Below are 26,313 nucleotides of genomic sequence, written 5' to 3'. Positions count from 1 at the left end.
TTCCAAATGCCCAAACAGGAGAGTTCAGGACAGTCAAGCAAGTTGGCACCAAGGAGTCCGGTTTCTGATATAGCGTTCGCGGGTACCCTTAGCCCTCCACAAAACAGGAAAAAAAAAAAAAAAAAAAAAAAAAAAAAGAACCAATACTTTCTGGTTGCCTATTATAGACGAGGCTCCCGGGACCCTCACTTAAGGGAAGACAATCTAATTGGTACGACAGGACAAACAAATGAATAGTTAACCTAAGACTTAACACCCATTCCAGATAACAGAGGCAGTATCCCAAGTGGAAAGGAATTAACTGCAAAATGAATTTTATTAACAGCTGCCAAGGAGGGTGTTACTGGTAAAATTATTTGGCAAGCGACTCTTCTCTCAGCTAGAGAAGCCTGTAGAGGCTTCTAAAAAGTGGAGAGGAAAATTTCTTTCCTCAAACTACGTAAGCTATGAGAAGAGAGTGCACGGAGAGGCAGGTGGGTGGGGCTGTTCTGTACGTCTGGATGGACAAAATCAGATGACATCACTGTCTACTCTAACTTAAAATGGTTCCATTAAAATACTAGAACGACTTCTGCCTGCCCAGACCGACAAAACAGACTCACTTTTTCATCGATTCCACATCTGATCACGTGCGGTTTCGGGCACTCGGCTGCAATCTAACATGACGCCAGGCACTGGAAGCTTCGAATCTAGCACCTGGACGCCCCAATCTTGAGTTCCGCGGACAATCTACCAAAAGCTGTATGTTAAGAAAGATTCTGAGGCATGCTGCATTTTAACAAGAATTAGTAACGAATGCCCTGTAAGGTCCTATCTGGTGACCGTGGTCTAGTGACCTATACGCCAAGGCCAAAAACGATAAGCCCCAAGTTAAATGTCCCAGAACGTGGACACCCGTTTCCATTTGCTGTGTGTGCTTTACACACACTGTGTCACTTTATCTCGGTAACAATCTCCGTGGCAAGGCTCCCCCCCATTTGATAGATAGGGTAACTGAGGCTCAAGGTGAAGTGAGTTACCCCCAAACACACAGCCGGCAAGGGGCTGGGGCTGGCCACTCCGCCACTCTGTGCCAGCCCAATCTCTTTTTGACTATACTTAAACCGGTGTGCAGCTTTAGAGGGAAAAGGCTACTTGGGTTAAGTGTGGCCTCTGGAGGCAGACAGGTACGGGAGCAAATTCACCACCAATACCCAGCCGTGGCTTCAGGCAGAACTTAGAATCCCTGAGCTTCGTGTCCACATGTGCAAAAAGGGAAACCGTACTGACCAGACAGCGCTAAGGAACAAGGAGAGGCTTGGTGCAGAGAAAGTTCTCGATAAAGGGCAGCCCTGGTTGCTGAGTACCATTATCCTTAGCCCTGAAACAAGTGCATAATGCACACGCGCGCGCACACACACACACACACACGCGCACACACACACACACATACCCCACCTCTAGGGCCAAGCAACCAAGTCTACAAACAGCACAGATACAAAAAACAGTAGAATTAACCAAACGCCTTGATGCATAACCAAAAAACATCAGATCTCTTCAGTTAGCGCTCAGAAGCTCTTTACAGCAAGTGGAAACAGACGTTAATGAGCCAAACGCTTGGTGAGAATTTTACACACACAGTGAGCAGAACTTGGCCTTCACGCCAGCCCTCTGAGGAGCCGCCTCCGTCCCCAGGCCACAGAAGGGAAGGTGGAGACCCAGAGCCGTCAATGACCGGCCCAGCCAGAGCAGAGGAGCTGGGGTCAGAAGTCAAGCCTCGGGTTCTGCAGTCACACTCGCCACCACCCTCCGGAACTCAGGCGAGCCACTCACGGACATGATGCAGAAGTAATTTAATCATTCGCATCCCGTCCAACCATGACAGCAACCTGTAATACCGAATTAAGGGCAGGTGCAGGGCAAACACTTTTCTGTTTTAGTCACATAGAGCACTGCATGATTTAAAAAAAAAAAAAAAAAATGAAGAGGCCTGTCCTGCTCATACTTGAAATCCCAGGGAAAGCCTTTCTAGAAGGATATAAATGGCGTCAGCAACGGTTTACAGGTCACGTGCTACGCCCTGTTCCTCCAGAAGTTCACACAGAGGTGTCTACAAGAAGCTCATTTTCCAAACGAGACGAACCAATTTGAGAAACTGAGGACTACTGCTCTTTTTTGCTGCCTGACCACCGCCACCGTGGGGCACATGCACGTCCCGAGGAGGGCCCGTCCCAGCGGGCTCCGCCTCAGGGCCCAGCGCCCCCATCTGGCCGAGGCTGACATCTAAGGATGTGAAGGAGCAGACGCGCACACTGGCCAAGACGGGCCTGGCTCCCTCACAAATTGGTGTGATCCCAACAGACTCAGGAGGCACTGCCCAGGTACATTCTGTGACAGTCAATAACATCCCAAGAATTCCTAAGTCTAAAGGACTTGCTCTGGACCTACCTGAGGATGTCTACCATTTAATTAAGAAGGCTGTTGCTGTCTGAAGGCGTCTCAAGAGGAACAGAAAGGATAAGGATGCTAAATTCCTACTCATTCTTTTTTTAAAAAATTTTAAATGTTTTATTTATTTGAGAGAGAGAGCATGAGCAGGAGAGGGGCAGAGAGAGAGAGACACGGAATCCAAAGCAGGCTCCAGGCTCTGAGCTGTCAGCACAGAGGCCGACGTGGGGCTCGAACCCACGAACTGTGAGATCATGACCTGAGCTGAAGTCGGACGCTTAACCGACTGAGCCGCCCAGGCGCCCCTAAATCCCTACTCATTCTGACCAAGAGCCGTATTTACTGGTTGGCTCAATAATCGTTAAGACCTAGCAAGTCCTTCCCCCAGTTGGAAATATGAGTCACTCACAGCCTCTGCCCTCATGGCATAAATTTGTCTGAGCACTCGAGCAAATAAGATCATTGTTTAACTAGGAAAAAAGAGAGGACTATTCACTCTAAGGATCCTTCGGGGGGGGGTGTGGGGGGAGGGCAGTGAATAAAACGTCCCTGGAAAAACAACTTTCAGCCATGAATGATCAGCGTTAGGGTCAGCACGTGATGGGGCAAGAGCTAGGTCTCTGGAAGCAAAAAGAGTGAGTTGGAAGCCTGGCTCTGACCTGAGGCGAGTCCTCTCTCTCCTCGCTCAGCCTGCTTCCTCACCTATGAAAAGGCATCAAGTGTGAGGGCTCCTGGGAGGAGGAGGTGAGATGAGGTCCGTTCGGTGGCTGCCACGAAGCATGAGCCCTTTCTTTGGGCCAGGCCCAGCCTCAGGCCAATTTATCGTCATAAAGTCCCTTCTCTTCTTGGGACCCTTATGGGATCAAATTTTGACGAGCCTGCAGACTACTCAGTATAAATCACCTGTTCCAGCGACAGCTAGAGTGCAACGCCCTGCTCGGCCCCAGTGGCAAGTGAGAACAGAGTTCTTCAAAGTTCTGGTGACAAATCAGTTTAAGTAGTCATGGTAACATTTTTTTTCTTTCTTTCTTTCTTTTTTTTTTTTTAAAGTTTATTTATTTTGAGAATCCCAAGCAGGCTCTGTGCTATCAGTGCAGAGCCTGACACGGGGCTCAAACTCACGAACTGTGAGATCATGACCTGAGCTAAAATCAAGAGTCAGGGGACGCCTAACCAACTGAGCCACCCAGGTGCCCCTGCAGTATTTTCTTTCTTTTAAATCAAACGATAAAAAATACACAATCCACATAGTAAGGACAGTTGGTTTCACTTCTATGCCTAGTTATGTCAGTGTGCAGTCTCAAACTGTCTAAGCCGGGGCGGGGGGGGGGTGGTGTCAGGTCAAAAAGGCTTACAAGCCACTAATTTGGAAGCCTCTGCCCTGAGTGGTTTACCATGCATCCTGCTGGGAAGACAAGACGGGCACCAGCGAGAGCAGCAAACAGAACCTACCGCACTTAACCAGGGGCTGAGAGGTGGGTGGGGTCCGATGACCTAGCAAAGGGTCCAGAAAAATGTCAGGGCATCTGAGCAGGGCCTCAGCTCCACGCAGGGGCCATGAGCAAAACAGATTCAGCAGGCAGGAGGAAGATGGAAAGGGGCCTTATCTGCAAAGGAACTACAGGGGGCCCGGCACTCGAGGAGACCCAGGCCACAGCCCTGAAGGGCTCTGGGAGGGGCAGTAAGATGCTGACAGAGGCTATGAAACCAGAGAATGAAAAATGCCACGGGAGAGCAAGCCCGGAGGACGGGATGCCTACAGCTGGGGGAAATCAAGGAAAGCATCTCAGAAAGGGTCCGTATGAGTGGACAGAGGACCAGGTGATTGGCCTGGAAGCCACGAGGGAGAGGCCTGTGACAGCACAGGCGGCGGCCAAGAGACACGCACGAGAGCTGGCTTATTCGTGGGGTAGGACGAGCGCGTTACGTGGGGAAGGACGCCGAGGCAAAGCTGTGTTGCTTTAGGTTTTACGATCTCAACAAGCCGCCTAGAGCTGCCGGGACAAGCCTCGCCGGAGAGGAGCTGCACTGGCACAGAGGCGGAAAGCAAACTGAGTGAGGCGTGGCGAGCCTGTGAGACGCATCCCATGGAAGGATCCCCATCGTGGGTGTGATCTGAACGACGTGAAGGGCGAGGAGAAGGGGGACACACTCCCAGGGCGTATAACCTGCCGTTAGGAAGGGAAAAAAAGATGACCTCAATAGGCATCTGTTTTAAGAGGACGAAGAAAAGATCAAGCTTCTAACCCGAATGATGAACAGGAAGTATTCCTGGCGGACGAAGAAAAGATCAAGCTTCTAACCCGAATGATGAACAGGAAGTATTCCCGGCGGGACGGCAGGAGGGGCTGTCAACGCCACTTACAGCCCTGGGAAGAGTGTGGCCAGGAACGGAAGCCCCCGGCTGCCTGGAAACCTACACTTGCCGGAAGGAGAACGGGCCATCAGGCCACGCCTGCACTCCAGTCCTCGACTCAACTGTACATGGTACCAAGATCAGCCTTCTCAAAGGACGATGGACGTGCTGGGGGTATGGCTCCGACAAAGCATGGCGGGTCCCCACACGTGGCACCCGTACGACTGACGTGAGCCAGTGTCGACGGCAGCACAGCCGCCACATCTGCAGCGCCGGGGACCCAGGCAGCCTGCAGGGGAAGCACCAGGAAGGAAGCAGGCTTGGGTCTCGACCGGCACCTCCTCAACTATCGCCACCGCAGCGTGACCTTGAGCGCACCCCTCCACCCTTCCAAGCCCGTTTCCTCGTCGATGGACTGAGAATGGGTTAACCTAAGGCACACAGGCACCGCAGGTACCCAGAAAATGGCAGGGAATTCTTACCTTGTCGCGTTACTAAAAACGACTCTTCTCGGTATCTCCCGCCAGGAGGGGTACTTAACAGGGCCGAAAGGAAAAGTGAAGGGCAGTGAAATGCCTGGAAGGAACACGGCGCTCGTCTCACACTCTGCCATTTGTAACAAGCAGTTCTGGGGGGAGAGGGGCACGGCTTTGGAATCTGAGACGACACCGCTTTGGTTTTGACATTTTTAGTGGGGAAGAGTGGCCTGTCCAGGTCTCCCGAGTGCTCAGTCTGCCAGAGGGCAGTCCTGGTGACCACCGAGGCTTGACCTCACAGGAAGAAGGCCCCCTCAGAGCCTCCAGTCTACTCCCCAGGCAGTACTTTCCCAAAGAGCATTCGCTAAGTTACCGGAAACGGCACTCGGGAGAGCAACTCTCCGGAGCCCTTTCTAATTGTCGTGTCCCTTACAAAAGGTCTACAACACAAAAGTTAATCTGCGGTCGCGCGAGTGAGCTGTGGGTTCCAACAAGATGCTGCAATCTGACCACCCTACTGGGACCCGGCGCGAGCAGGGTACGGGCTCATCTTCACACAAAGGCTTCCCCCAGGCTCCCAGGCACAGGCCACTCTCGCCTCTGAGACGGGAGCCCGGCCTGACCCGAATCCGAGAACAGGCTGCAATCTCATGGGGGTGGTTAACAATTAGGCGGCGCCGACTCGCTCGCTCAGCCTCTCAGTGCACCATTAAAACCGAGGCCTGTTAGAAAATCACGCGGAACCGCACACACAAAGAATGCAGGGAGGCGCGCGGGGCGCACGGCGGCCACTTGCAAGCCTCGGCTCGCTGGAGCAGTCGTGTGCAACACACACGCACGCACCGGGCGCACCCACGCAGGCGCCCCGGCCGGTGGCCGGCGGTGGCCCCCGGGGGGGGGGCGGGGGGGGGGCGGCCCCACTCACCATGAACGCCGCGGGGCTCAGGGGCGCGCGGCCGGCGGCTCCATGCCCGGGCGGGCTCCGGCGGCCGGCTCCGGGGACCTCGGGCGGCGGCTCGGCGGGCGGGGGCGGGGGCGGCAGGCCGCGCAGTCGCGCGCAGATGCCGCGCTGCCGATCGCGCGCTCCGTCTCGGCGCGTCAGGCCTGGCGCGCGGACGCGGGGAGGCGGGGAGCCGAGAGCGGTGTGGGCGGCGGGGGCGGCTCCCCGAGTCCCGGGTTCCCCCCCCCCCCCCCCCCCCCCCCCCGGTCCCGACCCCTCCGTCCCGCCGCGGCTCCCCGCGCCCGCTGGAGCCGACGCAGGCGGACACGAAGGGGTGGGCGACGCGGCATCTCAGCGCAGCAACATCACGCTGGGAAATGGGACACTCTTAAAAGGAGGCAGCACAACACCGAGCACAGGGCAAAGCTCTGCTCTGCAAGGTTTTTTAAAATAAAAAATGTGCATTACCAAAAGGAACTATGTGAAATATCTACACTACTAACCTCTGGGTCGTGGGCTTATGATGAGCAATTTTTATTCTCTACACCGTTGCTCATTTTTTTCTGCAATAAGATTAGTTCAATCCGAAGGTCAGGGTACACACCCAAACACATCCTGATAGCAATCTGACCAACGACTGCTTCTGGGGGATTGGCTGGGAAGGGGCATTAGCATCTGTGCGGGGTGTCAGAAATGGTATCTTTACATGCACTCATCAAAGCTAACTGGAGAGCACCCTTCAGATGAGAGCATCCCACTGCTTATAAATTATACCTCAATTTACAAAAATGTTTAAAATCTGCATAGGGTCAAACGTTATTTCTGGTCAGCCCATGGGTCCAATGTCCAAGGGCTGAACAAATTCGGTCTGAGACAATGCAAGACTCCTCTGTGATGGAAATTCACAAGTCCCCAGACTATGAGTACCAGGCTTTCCCGGGCTGATTTTCTGGATAACCGCATTCCCAAACTGCCACCAGAAACTTCTTCACTCAGAAAGAAGTCCATGATATCCACGAGGCCACACGCAGAACGACAAGGCAATGAGGAGGAACAGGAGAATACATGGAGAGATGGGTTTGCATAAGTCATTGGCAGGCGCAGCCATTTTGGGAAAGCGTCTGGCGGTTTCTTACACCGTTGGATGTGTACCTACCGCACTCCTGGGGACCCGCCCAAGGCAAAGAAAACAGGCGTCCAGAGAGAGACTTGAGGCACATCTTCACAACGTGAGCGCACATTAACTGAGCACGGGGATGGAGAGGAAGGAGCCGTGGACACAGGCTACGATGCAGGCAAACCCCAGAGCGGGACACAGTGGAAGAAACCACGCAAAGGCTAATCTGCACGATCCATTTCTAGGACATTTCTTTACAAGGCAAATCTCTAGAGAGAAGGCAAGTTAGTGTCTGCCTGGAGCTGGAGGGGGGAGTAGAGACCCACTGCCAACAGGAACTTCATCGAGTGAGGAAAATACCCGAATACTGGATTGCACTGACAGTTGCACAACTGCGGAAACTTAGGAAAAAATCACTCAGTACGCACAATGAGGAATTTTATGGAATTATACTTCGGCAAAGCTGTTTTCAAAAAGTAATAGGATAAACGGGGAGAGGTTGATTTCGGATACAAGGATTGCGGGGCACCTGGGTGGCTGAGTCAGTTAAGCGGCTGACTTTGGCTCGGGTCATGATCTGGAGTTTGAGCCCCGTGTCGGGCTGTCTGCTTTCAGCAGAGACTGGGATCCTCTGTCCCTCTCTCTCTCTCTCTCTCTCTTTGCCCCTCCTGAACTCACACTGGCTCTCTCTCCCTCTAAAATAAATAATAATAAACATAAAAAAAAAAAAAGGGTTAGGGAAAGCCTTAAGAGAAAGTAGTCAAAATTTGGAAGACAAAGCACTGGGGGGTGGGGTATACTTTCCATTCATACAAGGGCATTTTTAACATACCTGCCTGGAGATTATTCAGTTTTCCAGGAGACTATGCCTGTGCTATTTATTACTTTATCAGAGCCCAGAAAATGTGAAGTGACATATTAACTGGTAGATTTATGTCCAATGGAAAAAACAACTCAGAAGGTTTTGTTTTCTTGTCCCTACCTGTCTGTTGGTTTAAATCTAACCTAACAATCTTTATTTTAATTCTTTTATTTTTATGCCGATAAACACCTAGTTCTTCAAATGCCTTTAGAATCAATTTTAACATCTTACTCATCTCCATGTGTTCAATGCATCTTTGACCCATAGTCATTAAAAAAAAAAAAAAAAAAAAAAAAGGTAAATGCCTGGAAAAACTGGCAGAATTACTGTTTTATACCAAGAGAATCACAGGACAAGTAACTAAGGGCGACATACAAGCCTCACTGGATGCCAGTTCATAAAGAACAGGCTGGTGCAGCTGGGGAAAAGAACGGGGTCTGGTCATGAACATGGTCACGGTCAAATGGAATGACTGATCACTCTTGCAGGCGCGGTAACAGCTCATGGTTACGTAGGTGCGCGTCTTTACTCTGAAGATCTGTACGCTGACGTAATTAGGGGTTAGATGACACGGTATCTGCAACTTACTTTCAAACGATTCCATTTTTTTAAATGTTTATTCATTTTTGATAGAGCCAGGAAGGGGCAGAGAGAGGGAGACACAGAATCCGAAGCAGGCTCCAGGCTCCGAGCTGTCAGCACAGAGCCCGACGCGGGGCTCGAACTCACAGACCGCGAGATCGTAACCCGAGCTGAAGTCAGTGCTTAACTGATTGAGCTACCCAGGGACCCTCAAATGATTCCATTTTTAAAAAATAGAGGCACAATAAAATGAATGTGATACGGGTGTTTACTAAATTGTTCCTGGAACCCTTCCGTAGATGCAAAGTTTTTATTCACAGGACAGACACGAGGGACAGATGGCTGGTGACACATCCTTCAGGTCCTGTCATAAGTAGCCACCCCCATGGAAGCACCCCTGCCCTGCCCACCTGAGCTAGAGCAAGGCCCCATCATTCTCTCCTAGCACAGCACTAATCACACTCATAATTACATGACTGTTTGATTGAGATGTATTTCCCTCAAGGGACCATGAAACCTCTGAGACTGGGGATTCTGGTAGTCTTTTCACCACTGAAGGCTAACAAAGTACACAGCACAGTGGAGACACCCAGCAGCTGAGAAGTCATTTTCCCTCCCTCCCTTCCATCCATGCATCCATCCATCCACCTATCCTTCCTTCCATCCATCCACCTATCCTTCCACCCTTCCTTCCTTCCATCCATTCATCCATCCTTCCATCTTCCTTCCTTCCTTCCTCCCACCCATCCACCCATCCACCCAGCACTAATGGTGCTTGGCCCTAGGAACAGAGACGAAAAGTCCCTGCCCTCGCCTCACTCATAGACCAGCAAGCAGACAACCGGTATACTGCAGGAGAACTCGAGAAGCCTCCAAGATTCCCAAGAGCCCCAGGAGGCAGCTGAGTGGCCTGTGGGGTTGCTGCTGGCTTTCAGTTCCTGGAGCCAAAGAGGGCTCACGTGGTAAAGCTCCGTTCTCACACACAGGAGTGGGTCCTCGGCCTCCCCCGGCTTCCTACCGACACCTAGAGCCCCATACGCTGGAAGTCATACAACCTGAGCCCACAGTCTCACCAAATTCAAATATGACAGAGATATGTGTTACGCGTGCGTTAAATATGCACTCGGATATGCTTACCCAAACACATTGCTTATCTCTTCTGGCAGACTGTAGCCTGCAAGTTACTTTAAGAAGGTTCTATCACGTTATTTTAGAATTGAGGACCACTTACAAAGTTTTAAGTACATGTCATAGCATGTGCTAACAAGTTGACTTTACTAAATTTTGGAACGTAAAGCAAAAATCCGAAGTTAAAAGAGCCTTCTCTCCATCTCAGTATGGCTTTAAAGCTCACATGCACCTGTAAAGAACTCTTCCTCCTGAAGTCTTCTGAGTTAACCAGAGCTCATTCCCAGGCTTCCTGCGTGTCTACCAGCACAGTGGATTTGCTTCTTTGATTCATCTGTAACATCGTTGTCTTTGCCCTTTGCGGTCAAGGAGGTCAGACTGATTCGCTCGTTCAGGGCCACACCCCAGCAGGCAGGCTGGCAAACCCAACCTTGCTCCAGACCACCACATCTCCCGGGGATGGAAAGGTCACCGAAGGAACAACCTCCCGATCCTGGGGACTGGTGAAGTAAATCGCGCTACACAGAAGACCATTACTTAAGGGGTAAGAATGAGATCGTGAGAGAATATTTAAGACTATGGGAAAATGCTTACGTTGTCATAAAAACAGGAAGAAAAACAGCTCCACGGTGGAGTGTTTCGGAATTTCGATGCTCATTCATCCATTTAACAAATATGTATTAACCACCCACTAAAGCTTGGCGCCGTGCCAGGCCCTGGAGATAGAGCAATCGTTGAGCCTAGGCCTTGCTCTCGTGAGCTTCTGGTCTAGCAGGGGTTGAGAGGCAAGCAGTGAAGAAACAAACGAGCAAGAACGTAGCATGGGGTAGAGTGCTGCACAGAAAATACCAGAGTCCTGTGACGGTGATGACCGACGGCATTCTGGGTGGTCAGACTGGGGGGGGGGGGGGGGGGGGGGGGCGGGGGGGGTGCAGGGGGCAGGGAAGACGGCCCAGAACACCAGCTTGGAGGGGGCACTGGGCCGAGACCCGGTGCCTCTCATTCAGTCCTAGCAATCCCACAAGGCAGGGACGGTGCTAGGCTGAATGGTGGCCCCCACGTGTGCCCGTGTCGGAATCCCCAGCACCTGTCAACGGCAGAAGGTGCTTTGCAGATGGGATTAAGGTTACGGACCTTGAGATGGCAGAGATGATCCTGGATTATCTGGGTGGGCCCAAAATAACCACAGGTATCCTTAAACGATGGACACAGGGAGGCATGACTGTGGAAGGGAGGCCACACGTCCACGGAGACAGTGGTTGGAGTGAGGCGGCCGCACGCCAAACAACGCCCGCGGCCTCTAGAAGCTGGAAGGTAAAGAACAGACTCCCCGCTGGAGCCTCTAGAAAGACCGACCTGGCCAACACCTTGATTTTAGCCCAGAAAACTCATCTCACGCTTCTGACCTCCAAAGCCGTAGGGGAATACGCGTGTGCTGTGGTCAGCCACCGAGTTTGTGGCACTGTGTTAGAGCGGCCCCACGACACTAACGCAGGCAAGGCCAGCGTCACCTCCCCTGACTCTCTGTCCCCAGACACGGCACCTGAGGCTCCGAGTGGCCTCCTCGGGTGAGAGGCACGTGGCAGGTGGCAGGGCAGATCCGAACTCAGGCAGTCTGACTCCACAGCCCCTTACTGCCAACTTCTCTGACGTGCTGCCTCTCAGCTAAGATTTCAGTTTCCTACGACAGCGCTCCCTTCACAGGGCTGAGGTCACACTGATCGTCAGACGCAGGCATGAGCCCAAGGAACAAAGGCAGCGCTTGCCTATTACTTCCGGGAATACCAAGGAGTAGTTTCTAGTGCTAATGTGAAGGTCCCATCCAAAGTGCTTCCACACTGACGAGTAACATTGTGAGTTCAAGTTAGACAAGTCTCTTACAGGAAGGTTTGAAACAGCCTTACTCTCAGGGTGCCTGGGTGGCTCAGTTTGTTAAGCAGCCGACCTCGGCTCAGGTCATGATCTTGCAGTCGGTGGGTGCCAGTCCCCATCGGGCTCTGTGCCGACAGCTCAGAGCCTGGAGCCTGCTTCGGATTCTGTGTCTCCCAATCTCTGCTCCCCCCACCCCCCACTCCTGCTCTGTCCCTCTGTCTCTCTCTCAAAATTAAATCAGCATTGGAGAAAACTTTTAAAGGAAAAAAAAAAAAAAAGAACAGCCTTACTGTCCTCTGATCTGAGGCTTCTTGGAGTCCTCTGCAGTCGTCTGTGAAGGAGCACAGAAAATGCCGCCTCCAGACATGCCACTTTGGCACACGGACGATCATGAACTAAAGTCTCTCAGAAGCAGCAAGGACGCCGTGGCCCTGCCTGTCCCCCTGAAAGCAGGAAATGAGTCTCCTGTGTGAGAGGCACCCTCCCTGCACCAGGAGGACAGACGTTTGCCTTATCACCAGAGAGAGGGAATTTAGGGCCAACAGGGCTATAAAAACAAACCTTACTCCTTTTCACTAACTTTCGGCCCCAAGTCCAAACCCCCCTCGTCTCGTCAATTCTTCAGTTTTCTTGTCTCTCTGCCTAAAAGGTATAAAAGCCACCTGCTTTGGTCACTTCTTGGAGTCCCCCGTATGTACATTAGTTTTTCTCCTGTTCATCTGTCTTATGTCTATTTAATTACTAGACCAGAAAGAGCACCCAGAAGGGAAGAAGGGAAGATGTTTTCCACCCCTGCACCTGCTGATTCTGCCTCCTCAGGCCCACCGGCAGCATAAGACAAGCCAGCCAGACCTGGAAAAGGCCAGAGGAAGGCTCTCCCAGTGTTAAAGGGATTATAGAATGCTTAACAACAACAACAACAAAAACCACCTCAGTCTTCCCCTGGGGATTAGGTCAGTGGGAAGAGGAGAGCCCTTTGGGCTGCCACTGCCTTTGTGTCAGCACCCTAAACTGCCCAGAGAAGGGCAGGAGCATTTGAAAGTTCCCAAGGGCCACCCCTCTGGGTCTTCCTAGGAAGCCGCCTCCGTTCGGCCAGGACCACGGAATGCATTCAGGTCACACACACACACACACACACACACACACACAGGCCACCAGACCGCAGACGCCACTGCCAGGGCCCAGGGTCAGTGGGACACTGGCTTCAGAACGCGGGCGGTGCTCTCTGACGAAGCACAGCCTACTGTGCCTTTGAGTGACTTGCTCGGATTTCCTGAGTAGCTGGGGTGTGCGCACCAACGAGATTTGCACAGCTCGCACGGCCTGTGACTCTGTGATAACTGTGTCAATGTGGGTGACATCTATTTGCAGGTGGTCTGGCTCAGAGAAAGGCCTGGGAGGGTGGGCACTGAACCGTCAGAGGCCCTCGCCACGAGAGACTGTGAGGTCTTAAGGTGAAGAGACGTTCCCATTTTACTCTACCGCGACGTCTACCATTTGGGTATTTTTTCATGAGTTATTTTTATAATTTGAAGAAATACTTTCAAAGCCACTTTGGATGGAATCCAAGGCTTTTGCCACTCGCAATTTCCAAGCCACAGGGACCACCCGCAGCAAAGCTTTTTTGTGTTGTTTTGTTTTGCGCTTTACCCACCCACCAGAGTGAAGGTGTGGCCATGAGGGAGGGCGGGAACAGGAGAAGCCACTGAGCTTTACTGAGCCCCCACTGGACGCCAACCGCATCCCCACGCTCATCCTACTCGACCCTCACAAGCATGGGCAAGGTGGACTTTACCTCTGCAGACGAGGAAAAGGCGAAGTCGCTGGCCCAACGCCACAAAACTGACTGTGCACGACAGGACCAAGACCAGAGGCGGGGCCCTCCGATCCCAATCAGAGTCCCCTGGGGCGGGGGGGGGGGGGGGGGGAGGGGGCCTGCCTTCCCAAACCCCAGACCTCTGACTCCTGCACTGTCGGAGGCCCCAGTGGAGATCTACGCAGAACTAACACACGTGGCTCCTATTCCCGAACCCCCCTCTCTTCCTGGAGCCACAGAGCAGGAGACTGACGGGGAACTTACCACTTGCACGTTAGGAAAAATAAGCAAACCTTAAGAGGCACTATTCACCGGAATTTCAGTTTACGTTGTTCAAAGGCACATACTTCTCAGAATGAATTGACCGTCACCACAACAGATGGGAGCCCATCCATCCACGGAATAAAAACAACGTGCAAAGTAACCGACCACACTGCCATTTCCCCTGTAGAAACTTCGCAACTCTCCCTTTTTTGCTTCTTGTCCAGAAAGGCATCACATACAAGTTTGATAAATAATTAACCTGCTGCTGACTTCGGCTCAGGTCGTGATCTCACAGTTCGTGGGTTCGAGCCCCGCGTCGGGCTCTGTGCTGACAGCTCGGAGCCTGGAGCCTGCTTCAGATTCTGTGTCTCCCTCTCTCTGCTCCTCCCCCACTCATGCTGTCTCTCCCTCCCTCTCTCTCTCTCTCTCTCTCAAAAGTAAATAAAGCTTAAAAAAAATTAAAAAAAAAAAAAAACTAACATGCTGCTTCTCTAAAACCCATATTAAGGGGAACTGGACACTGAAACTCACCCTCCACAAAAAGTCCCTGTTGCACACAAACATTACATCCAGCACTTCAGCAAGCCCAAACTCCCCGATCAGGTGCAGCTTCCCGCATGGGATTCCTTAACGTTTAACGTACCCCTCTTTGCTCTGGCCACTAGGAAGCTCAATGTCAAATGTGTACTTTGCCTCTAACAGTTACATGAGAACTTGTAGGTTGTATTTTGGGATATCCACTTACCTTTGGCTTCCTCTTGCTATCCTTTGACCAAAATTCCTCAAATTTTTTTTTCTATCATTCTTTGCACATTTAAAAATTTTTTTTCAGGCCGACATGCACATAAAACAAAATTCAAAAGGTATGAAAAGAGATGCAGAGGGGCGCCTGGGTGGCTCGGTCGGTTGAGCAGCAGACTTCAGCTCAGGTCATGATCTCGCATGAGTTCGAGCCCTACATCGGGCTCTGTGCTGACAGCCTGGAGCCTGCTTCGAATTTTGTGTCTCCCTCTTTCTCTGCCCCTCCCCCACTCATGCTCTGTCTCTATCAAAAAATGAATAAACGTTAAAAATAAATAAAAATAAATTTTAAAAAAGATGCAGAGAAAGTAGGTCACCCTCTTCCCTGTCTCCCACATACACAGTCAGTTCATTCCCACTCCATAACAATTTTATCGTGACCAGTTTTGGAAGTATCCTACCAGATACAGACCGTGCGTTTACAAAGATATGCAAATACCTTCATACATATGGAGCACGCTAATGTAACGGTTATTCACTTAGCTTCTTACGATCTGCACTTTACATCACTTAGAGATTTAACCGACTCCCTACTGCCAGGCATTTAGATTGACTGCTTCCAATCTTTTGTGCTGCCATCAAAACCCTTATACAACCATCACTCTACTCACATACTGATTTATTTCTAGGATAAATCCCTAGAAATGGAAACATGGGTCAAAGGTGCCCTGGCTGATTCATTCATCGTTCGTTTTATTTTTAAAATCAACATACAATTAGTTAGCTTTTTTGATGTATACAGTTCTATCAGTTTTTTAAAGTTTATTTATTTATTTGGGGGGGGGGGGCAGAAAGAGAGGGAGAGAGAATCCCAAGCAGGCTCTGAGCTCTGCACTGAGCCCGGCACAGAGTTCGATCCCATGACCGTGAGATCATAACCTGAGCCAATGTCGAGTCAGATGCCCAACCGACAGAGCCACCCAGGCACCCCTTACAGCTCTATCAGTTTCTACACGTGCCATCTTCCAGCCCCCACTGCCACAACCAAAATGCAGAACCATTCCATTAACCCCAAAACCTTCTCCCTGCTCCTCCCTGGTAGTCATCCCCTATGCCACCCCTGGCACTAAGCTTTTATGTTTGTCACACCTAGAGTCCTACAGCACGTAAACTTTTGAGACTAAATTCCTACACTCAGATAATACTCCTGACATTCCCCCAAGACTGTTGGTACAGTAGATTACACCGACTGATTTTTTTTTTAACGTGTTTACTTTTGAGAGAGAGAGAGAGAGAGCGCGCGCACGTGCCCTCGAGCATGAGCAAGGGAAGGACAGAGAGAAGGAGACAGAGAATCCGAAGCAGGCTCCAGGCTCTGAGCTGTCAGCACAGAACCCGACACAGGGCCTGAACCCACAAACAGTGAGATCGTGACCCGAGCCGAAGTCAGAGGCTTAACCGACTGAACCACCAGGCGCCACACAGCGGCTGATTTTCAAATGCTAAACCAGCCTTGCGTTCCTGGCACAAATGCTGCTTACGTGTATTGCCCTTTCTTTTTTTTTTTAAAGTCTTAGCGAATTCAACATGCTAATGCTATGTTGAGGATTACATGTGTCTGCATGAGGGATACTGGTCACCAATTCGCTTTTTTTGTACTGCACTTGTCTGGTTTTGGTATCAGGGTAATACTAGCCTCATCAACGGAGTCAGGAGGTAGTCTCTCCTCTAAAATTGGTGTTGTTTTTCATTAAATATTGCTAGAATTCACCAATGAAACTCTCTGGGCTTGGAGATTTCTTGTTTAGAAGGTTTTTCACTACAATTTCCGTTTCTTTAATAATCAGGGGATGATTCAGGTCATCTATTCATCCTAGATGAGTTCTGGCAATTTGTGATTTTCAAAGAAACGGCCCATTTCGTCTAAGTTATCAAGTTTATGAATGTGGAATCATCCATGCATTCTCATTGTCATTTTAATCTCTGCAAGGGAGGGTCTGTAGTCGTATCCCCTTTCTCACTTGTTGTGTTGGTGATTTGCTTCACCTGTCAATTTTATCCATTTGATCAATTTTGTTCATCATTTCAAAGAACCTGCTTTTGGTTTCACTATTATTTTTTGGTTTTCAATTTCATTGATTTCTATTCTTATGTTTATTACTTCCTCCCTTTTGCTTGCTTTGACTTTATTTGCTCCTTTTATGGTTTTTAAAGTAGAAAATCAGATTACTGATGAGAGAACTTTCTTCTTTTCTAATAAGCGTTTTAGTGCTATAAATTTCCCTCTAAGCATCATATCCCACAAAGTTTTAGATGTTCTATTTTCGTTCAAAATATTTCCTTTTTTTTTTTTCTTCTCTTTGTGACTTCCTCATTGTCCCATGATTTGTTTAGGTGTGTTTCTTATTTAATTTCCAAGCTTTTGGGAAGGTTCTTGCTATCTGTGTGTCACTGCTTTACGATCTGATTCCACTGTGGTTAGAGAACACATTTTGTATAACTGTAATCCTTTCAGATTTATGGTTTCTTTTTCAACCCAGGTTACAGTCTCTCTTGGTGAATGTCGCGTGCACGCTTGTCAAAAACGTGTGCTGTGCTCTCACGGGGGGCTGGCGTGTTCAACAAACGTCGGTCAGTCCTTCAGTGTCCTGGCTGATTCTCTCAACGGCCTATCAATCACCGTGTAGACAGGAGGGTCGACGTGCCAGTAATGACGGAGGATTTGTGCACCTGTCTCAGATCTGCCCGTCTCTGCATCATGCATTCTGCAGCTGCCGCCGGGGCACACACGTTCGGAATCATTCTGTCTTCACTGGGGAACGTCCTGCCTGGTCGCTGCGAACCTTCTTTGCTCTGAAGTGTACTTTTTCTTATGTTCGTCTATCTACTCTGTCTTCGTTCTGATTAGTGTTTTCACGGTATACCTTTCCCATCCATTCAGTTTAGCCTACGTATTGTATATTTGAAGTGACTTTCCCGTGGACAACACATATTTGGGTCCTTTTCATTTTTTTTCATCCGTCCTGACAACCTGTCAGGATTGGGTATTCAGACATACAACTGGTGCATTCAAACCATTTATAGGAACATAATGACTGACATGCTTCCGTTTATCATCTTATCTAGATTTTTCCTTCCTCTATTTCCTCTTTCCTGCCTTGATTTCATTTTTTACACTCTTTTTAGAACTCCATTTTAATTTATGGTGTTTTTAACTCTCTGTTTGTATAGTTTGGTGGTTGATCTAGGGATTATCATGCATACTGCATGTTTTACAATCTTACCACCGTATCCCCTTCTGTATCTACAGACCCTGAAAACCCAGACAAAGTTATAGTTCTTACTCTCACTCAAACACATTTCAAAGAGCTCGCTAGGAGAACGGCGGTCTATCGCACCTACCTAGACCCCCACATCCAGCTCTTCCTCCGAATGTTCCAAGGGGTGTTCCAAGTCTCCTTCCGGCGCAATGACCCTCCCGTCTGAAAAACTCCCTGTAGCAATTCACTTAGATCTGCTGGCAACAAATCCCCTACTTTGCCTTCATCTGCTTTATTCCACCCTCATTCCCGCAGGGTATTTGTGCCCAGTATGCGATTTGGGACTGATGGCTCTTCTTCTCCAGTACTACACTTCCTCTGGCTGCTTGTAAGGCTTTTTTACCTTTTTTTTTCTTTAATATTTATTTATTTTGAGAGAGAGACGAGAGCGTGAGCACAGAATGGGCAGAGAGGAAGGGAGACACAGAATCCGAAGCAGGCTCCAGGCTCTGAGCTGTCAGCACAGAGCCCGACACGGGGCTCGAACCCACAAACCGTGAGATCATGACCTGAGCCGAAGTCGGACGCTCAACTGACTGAGCCACCCAGGCGCCCCAAGATTTTTTGTCTTTATTTTTCCAAATTGTCAATTTGGTTATGACATGTCTGGGCACGGGCTTCTGTGGCTTTCTCCTGTCTGGAGTTCACTGAACCCCCCTCTCCCCAAATCTGTAGGCTTATCTCTTTTGTCAGATTTAGGACACCCTAAGCCATTATTTAGTCCAAAATTTTTCTCTGCACCCCATGTTTCTCCTCTCCTGAAACACCAACGGCACAAATGTTAGACCTTTCAGTACTACCCCACGTGCCTCTAAGACTCTGTTCTTTCCCCCCTTTTTCCCCTGTAATGTTCCGATGGAATCAAGTCTGTGGATCTATCTCAGTGTTTACTCCTCTTTCCTTTACTATCTTCATCCTGCTACTGAGCCTATCCACTTAGTTTATTTCAGTTCCTGCATTTTTCATTCAAAAGTTCTACACAGTTCCTCCTTCTATTTTCAAATTCTTTACTGATACTTTCTACCTTCCTATTTCAAGAACGTTCCCCTCTTATTGACTGATTGATTGATTGATTGATTGATTGGAGTATTTTCACAATGGCTGCTTTAAAGTCTCTGCTGGATAATCCCAACAAGTGTGCTACCTTGGCAGTAGTGTGTATTAACTGTCTTTCCAATGGGAGAGCAGATTTTCCTAGTTGTTGATATGCTGAGGACGTCGGAATGGCATTCCAGACATCTCGGCTATTGCATTACAAGACTCTGGGTCTTGCCCAAACCCTCTGGAGAATGTTCGTATTTCTGTTTTAATAGGCAGTTGACCTGGTTGGATTCCACTCCCACATTCCAACCGGCTCCGGTCAGCTGACTTGCCAAAGCCTTTCCAGCGCCTGTTGGCTATACCCCACACGCGCACCGCCCAGTGGCCAGTGTGGGACCTGTGTGCTGGTCTATTCCAAAGTTCAGTTCTCAAAGTCTACAGTTGCCAGTCAGAGTCGGATCCATGCATCTACAACTTGGGGGTCAGCCCAGGAGTTCCTAACAACCTCGAAGGTCACTTTCCCGAACTCCTCCTCTCTACGATGTCCCCGGAACTTGCTGATTCCCCGGGTGGCCCCTTTTCTGGGTTCTCTAACCACACACCTCCCACATCTGTGTGCACCCTGGGCCAAGGGTAGGAGGAGAGAGAACAGGGCATCAGGGGTTTGCCCCACCTCCTGGGAACAGTTTCCTGTAATCAGGTTCCCTTACTGAGAGTTTCAGGCGCCTGCCGGCCAGTTTCTACTGCCAAGAAACTGAGTGGGGGATGGGATGTGAGAAAGCAGAGAAAAGGAAAAAATGAAAAGTAGGGTCTCTGCATTCTGAGCGTTAGAGACCCACTCCTCATCCAGAACTAGAAAGCCTTTCTTAGTGCTCTCTCTGTCCACATTAACACTCGTCTCTGGGTTTTAGGATACCTTGACTTCAGGGTGGGGAATCTCAGAGGGGGGAAAATCAATCTCAGAGGGGGGTAAAGTCAATCAATTCAGCAGTACTGTGAATTGTGGCCCTCTTCCCCGATCCACCTGCCACGGTTTACTTTTCAGAATGCTGAAAAGGCTGCTCTATGTATATGTTCAAGTTTCATAGCTGCATTTGTCAGAAGAGACAGGTTAGAGCACACTTCCTCCGTACGCAGAACTGAGACCTGCTCATGTTTGCAAACTGCCTCGAACCTACTTTCCAAAGGCATAAGGGATGCTGCAGATGAAGGAGGTTTTCTCACTGTCGTTTTAGACTGATCTGTAGGCCCATCACCAGTCACCTGCATGGACCATCCAGCCTTATCTTCTCTGCAGTTTGTGATGATGTAGGTTTTTCTGACTACCCAGACTTCACAGAACCCAGAGGTGAGGAGAACGGATATCACTTTAAGCCGTTCTGGATTTGCCGCCTTCTGGGACTCTCTCTTTAACATCTAAGAGCTGACCTGAAATTCCAAAAGGCCATCCAAGATGTTCCCGGTGATACGAGCCCAAACACGTGTATGCTTCTTTGCTCACATGACATCTTTTATCCAGGACACTAAAGCCCACACACCGTACCCCTCACCGTAATCCCTGCCTGTCGGTAGCTGCCTCGGAGCCCAGACAGGACATTTCCTGACAATGGTGCCGATGCCTCAAGTCTGTACACCCAGTGTTACGTCTAAAAGGCTCACAAACTCTGCTCTAAAGCGTCCCCAGATGTGTGCAGTCCCCATTTCCAGCAGCTCAAGCAACTGAGGGACAGTAAAAAGCACATCCGTGTCGCACCAGGCTGACTGCACCGGATCATCTGAACCCCCAGCAGGTCACAGGCCTCAAAGCCGGCCGCACCAACAGAGCGCAAACATCAGCAAAACGGCAGTCGGACGGGAGGAGGGGTGAGAGGAGAGAGAGGAGAGAGAGGAGAGAGGTCAAGAACAACTGTCAAGTTTAGACCTGAAAAAGAAGGCGAAGTCTATCATTTTCCAAAACGGGGAAAGATGCAAGGAGAAGAGGCCCAACGAGACAGGCAACAGAAAGAGTATAGCCTGGACTTGTTAGCCAGGTGGCTGTCAGACATCCAGTGGAGGACCCAGCAGGCAGCTAGACGCGGAAGTTCAGGGAACAAAGGCGGGGGCTGCCAGTGGAGGCGCGATATTTAAAGCCTGGAGTCCCGCTGAGATCTCCTCCTGGGTGGCCATGGACAGGGCAGCACCTGAGGGGGACTCCACTATCTGGAGGGCACCCAGCGGGGAAAACTGCAAAGGAGGGAGAATGTGGTGACCTTGAAGTCAAGGTCAGAAAGGCTCCCAAGGAGCAGGGGAGAGGCTGATGAGACAAGGGCTGAGGAACGCCCCTTGGACCGGGGAACCGGCAGTCACTTGAAAAACCAGTGGTGCGGAAATTGCACGACGACGCTTATCACAGCTGCGACTACCTGCAGTTACTCTGTCCAATCTGTTTTTGCCTGATCTAAGGCAAGCAAGTTCCAAGCAAGGCGGAGGCCAAGGAAGTCTTGCCCTTCACTGTAATTCCAGGAAGGATCCCCACGGTGGCTCAAATATGTGGAACAAAGGACCATGGAAGCCAAGGAGGAAGGTCCCTCTTTATCCGCAAAGCAAAGGACACGCCGGCCCAGCACTGCCCAGGGGGCCAATCTGGCCGGGCCCTGCCCCGCACACACCCAATGACGGAGGCCCGTAGGCAGCTATCTTCAGATCCCTTCTCCTGTCTTTACTCTCGGGGCCTCTCCAGTTCACCGGCGGTTGCCACAGCTGGTGGGCACTTGCTGTGCCCCAGCCCCAGTTTCTTCAGCGGGTCTGTGGGGGGGAAGGCCTGAGAACTCGTGTTTCTAACAAACGCCCAGATGATGATCATGTCCCCCCGGGCACCATGCTTTGAGAAACACTGGTTTAGTGTGATTCTCGTAGCTATCCTTGGTCATTTTTGTTCCCCTACTTAGAAATCATAATGTAAGCTGGGAGACCATGACTTTTCAAAATCCTTCTGAAGTTTGAAAAGATCACTGAAAGTAACATTTCAACATTTCGTAAAAATGGCAGCTATGTCTGTGTCAGACTCAAGTGGAGGGAATCTGGCCCAGTTACAACGAAGTCACGTGTGTCCCACGTGCCCCGGGCAAACCACAAGCAGCCCTGACCACTCGCCAGGCCTCTTTCTGAATTAAACGTCACAACAGCCACTCCTCAAGTACTCACTCTGGGCCACTCCTGGGACAAAAACGGTCCACGTACATCATCTCTTAATTTTTAACAACCCCGTGAGGAGGCACCACAGTGCCCCTTCTGCAGATGAGAAAACCAAGAAGTAACGGCCCACAGTTACACGGATAAGAAGAGGGGATGCTGGAAATCAGACCCAAGTCTGCAAGCCCAGCGACCTCGGCGGGCGTACACACCTGTCCCCCGGGCTCCACCAGGATGCCTCAATTGAGGCACGCCGGCCCGAGGGCTTGTGTGCTCCCGGCGCAAGACCTGGCCTCAACACGGTGTGGTGTCTGCGCACGCGAGTGAAGGGACCTGCGGAGGCCTCAGGCTCACCCTCCCACGCGGTGTCCTGTTTCCTGTTGTTCAAGGTGGACTTGTCCCAGGAAAGAGACGACGACAACAGGAAACGCTCTCCAGCACCTACGACATTCAACGCCGTTCTGAGCACCTGAGGTACATTCAACGCACTTCGTCCTCACCCCTCCGAGGCTGGTCCGGTTACTCTCCAAATTTCAGAGAGGACGAAAATGGGGCTCAGGAGGTTAAGGGACTTGCCCACACAGCCAAACAGTGGCCGAGCTGGAATACGGACTCTGACAGTCTGCCTCCAAAGTCTATGGTCTTACAGCACTACGCGATGGCGCTTCTCTCCGCTAATAAAAACATTCCAAAGAGAAGGGGAGGAGGAACCGGAGTTTCCTACACCTGGCACCGTCTGGCATCACGGGCCTCGGCAGTCGGCGCCGGCTCTGGGCTCTCTAAAGCGTGTGGGTGGACATCTGCGGCAGCCGCCGGCTGCTGTACCCCCACGACAGCAGGTACCCGGCCCTGGATCCCCGTGAGGCCTGGCCAGCCCGGGGAGGGAGGGCCGGAGACACAAAGCACGAGCAAACAGGACACGGGCAGGATTGTATGACCCTTCCCGGTACAATTACATCCTTTATTATTGATGGTTGAAGCCAGACGGTCCTCGTCCCTGCGGTATTGGGTTGCCACATAATTAGAGGACCTAGTCACTCCAGTTCACAGAAATCCTTTAGGTTCAAGAACATAATCCATGTTCACCTTTAAAAAAAAAAAAAAAAAGTACGACAAAGAAAACAAAGAAATTCAAACATGATGTGAGTGACAGTAAGAGTCATGGGAAAATCTCCCTAGGATAATGGTTACTTTTTTCAAAGTGTGGATCTCTTTAAAAATTGTTAAACAGCTTGGCTATTTCGTTTCTAAGAAATTTATGGCAGAGCTTTGCATACAGACTCCTCAAATTTTAATTGTGTGCTATTGTAATAAGCCTACGCAAGGAGCGCTTCAGAATCCAAATGTAACAACCCGTAAAAATGAATTCCAACACCCAAGTACTTCGCGAGCCTCCGGGGTCCAGACGACCGCTCTGGGGAACATCAGATGACATTCAGAACACATTTAGTTTGCCGAGGCTTTCACAAAATGAAATAGGCGCGCATCCACCGCGTGGCTGGGGCCAGAGCCCCGGGATGTGCTCCCCGCCTCGCCCCACACGCCGCACCGCTGTACCTAACACGTTTAATACTCAAAGGGGCCGTCCTCTGCAACCGCGCGAGCGCCACGCGGGGCCAGCCCCACTTCCCCTCCTCTGGACCAGTCCAGGAGCCACATTCTTGCCAGGGCGACGCCATCACGGCTCACACGAGTAAAACCCTCCAGGGACATCACCTCACGCGGGCCCCACAGACAGCCCCTCTCACTGCTCCCTGGGCCCGGGCTGCCACTGCCCCTTAGCACAGGCCGCCCCCACCGCCTGCGGCCCCTTCCCTGCCGAGGCAGAGGAGCAGCGAGGGCCCTGGGGCTGGGTTCCGGCCCTGCCCAAGTCACCGAGCCTGTCTAAGTGCTCCTTCCGTGAAATGAGGACGGTAATAGTACCTTCTTGAGAAGACTGTTACGAGTTTTAAATGAACCAGACACCCAAGTGCTGACTCATCTGAAACCAGCACACAACAATCGCTCATGATCCCTGTTGTTAATAACTCCGTCACACCTTTGACCTCAACCTCGTGTGCAGCCTTGCCCAGCAGGCCGTGCCCCTGCCCCCACACACGCCCGTCCTGCTCCTTTCCATACCCTCCCTGGAGTCCTCTCCTCACCAGAGGGGTGCTCTCCAGCACGGTGCTGTGTGAGCTCTGTAAGCCCAGGGCCACGCACGAGGCCCGGCACTCACTAGGTCCTCCAAAGTATTTAGCAGGGGCGCCTGGGGGGGGGGGGGGGTCTGTCGGTTAAGCGTCTGACTTCGGCTCAGGTCATGAACTCATGGTTCGTGGGTTCGAGCCCCTCGTCAGGCTCTGTGCTGACAGCTCAGAGCCCGGAGCCTGCTTCGGATTCTATGTGTCCCTCTCTCTCTGCCCCTGCCCTGCGCGCGCTCAGTCTCTCTCTCTCAAAAATAAATAAAGGTTTAGAGAAAAAAAGTATCTACTAAGCAACTGCCAATGGATACAAAACCGAGGCTGGAGGGGTCGGCCTGCCGGGGACAGTGTCACAGCACCAGCAAACGGCAGAGGTGAGGGTGGTTGGGACTCAGAGCCCTGGAGAAGACACAGGCTGTCACAGTCAGAGCTTCCAAGGCCACAGAGGCCCCTGGCCCCGCTGAGTCTGGGCACGAACCTTCTTTGCAAAGACAAGCACATGTCTCCAGCCGCTGGCATCGCCCCCTGCTCGGGGACGGAGGCAGCCTGGCGGTGATGAGACGCCACAGGCCTGGCCTGGCCCCTGAACCCTGTGCCCTCCCCACCTCAAACAAGTAGGCAGCCTGTGAGCCAGCAAGGGGAAGGGGATCATCCTACAGCCTGGGTGAACAATGGCCCTCGCATTCCTGGCCAAATCAGCACCGGAAGGATTGAGCTCCAAGAAACCCATGGGATCAGAGGGCAAGAACGCTTTAATATCAAACATCATTAACACACCTCTGACAACAAACACATTTACAACTCTTGCTGGAAAAACTGATCAAATTGGGTTATAAAGATCTAGAGCCCCGCTATCTCTTTCCTATACGCATGCTGTGAGCTACAGGAAATGAAAAAGGTTAAAGTCATCAACATTCTGAAGACAGACTTACATTTTAGGAACTTGGCATGCAGAGTAACACAGTTTTCCAATTTCAAAGCCTCAATAAAGGCCATTTTTACAAGGTTCATAAATATATGCTAATAACACGTTTCTGTGTTTTTATACCTTGTATACCTTTTGTATTTTCTTTGAATCTTTCTGAGCATTCTCTCGGAGTGGTACTTTTCCAAATAACTTCCATCCCAAGTCATTCTGTCTGTCAAGTCTTGCATTCTGTTTTCTAGCAAGCAAATTCCTACAGGAAGAAAATAAGACGGTTAGGAAACTTCTGGGCATTTACAAAAATACCACGACAACGAGTCACTCTTGAATGAACACAAGTAGACTTTCCTTTGAGACAACAATGTGATGAACCACAAGCTTTAATTCTTCAGGTGTGATTTTTCACGTAAGACACAGAATTACGCAGCAAGGAAAAAGCCCTTAAGCCACAAATAAGTTTTTTGTTGTTCCACTGTCACAGGCACAAATTCTATAACTTAAAGTAAGGAAACACCTCATACTATAACAAAGTCTGTAACAAAAGTGACCTTTAAAGTCAGACCGAACTGAATTGAAACTTGGCCTCAACACTCACTAGCTGTGTAACTCTGACCAGTATATTAACCTTTCTAAGCTTGTTTCCTTGTGTTTAACAAGGGTCTTTGCGGGAATTAGAATTACAGGTACACAATCAGTGCTTAATAAGAGCTGCTAGGGGCGCCCAGGGGGGATCAGTCAGCTGAGTGTCTGACTCTAGATTTTGGCTCAGGTCACGATCTCACGGTTCGTGAGACAGAACCCCATGCTGGGCTCTGTGCTAACAGTGCGGAGCCTGCTTGGGATTCTCTCTTCCTTTCTCTGACCCTCTCCTGCTCATGCCTCTTTCTCTGTCTCTCAAAATAAATAACCTTTAAAAAAATAAAAAACAGGAGTGCCTGGGTGGCTCAGTCGGTTAAGCGTCCGACTTCGGCTCAGGTCACGATCTCACGGTCTGTGGGTTTGAGCCCCGCGTCGGGCTCTGGGCTGATGGCTCAGAGCCTGGAGCCTGCTTCCGATTCTGTGTCTCCCTCTCTCTCTGCCCCTCCCTCGTTCATG

The 26,313-nt window shown here is 50.5% G+C and overlaps 1 protein-coding gene across 7 annotated transcripts in view; it reads right to left on the bottom strand.

The window, feature by feature from the left end:
* Positions 1-26,313, bottom strand: part of TBC1D14 (TBC1 domain family member 14) — a 106,789-nt gene that overhangs the window by 33,027 nt on the left and 47,449 nt on the right. For 4 of the 7 annotated variants that reach the window (XM_042936982.1, XM_042936980.1, XM_042936981.1 and 1 more), the window contains exon 3: positions 25,342-25,471. In XM_042936982.1, coding sequence (XP_042792916.1) covers positions 25,342-25,471 — 130 coding nt within the window. Of the gene's footprint in view, positions 1-6,184; positions 6,240-25,341; positions 25,472-26,313 lie in introns of those variants that run through there. The other 3 variants (XM_042936983.1, XM_042936979.1, XM_042936985.1) reach the window with 2 other exon arrangements.

This window comes from Panthera leo, chromosome B1 (genome assembly GCF_018350215.1).
Source record: "Panthera leo isolate Ple1 chromosome B1, P.leo_Ple1_pat1.1, whole genome shotgun sequence".
In the NCBI taxonomy this organism is placed as follows: domain Eukaryota; kingdom Metazoa; phylum Chordata; class Mammalia; order Carnivora; family Felidae; genus Panthera; species Panthera leo.
The sequence above is the reverse complement of the archived record's forward strand: the minus strand, read 5'-3'. Positions and strand labels throughout refer to the sequence as shown.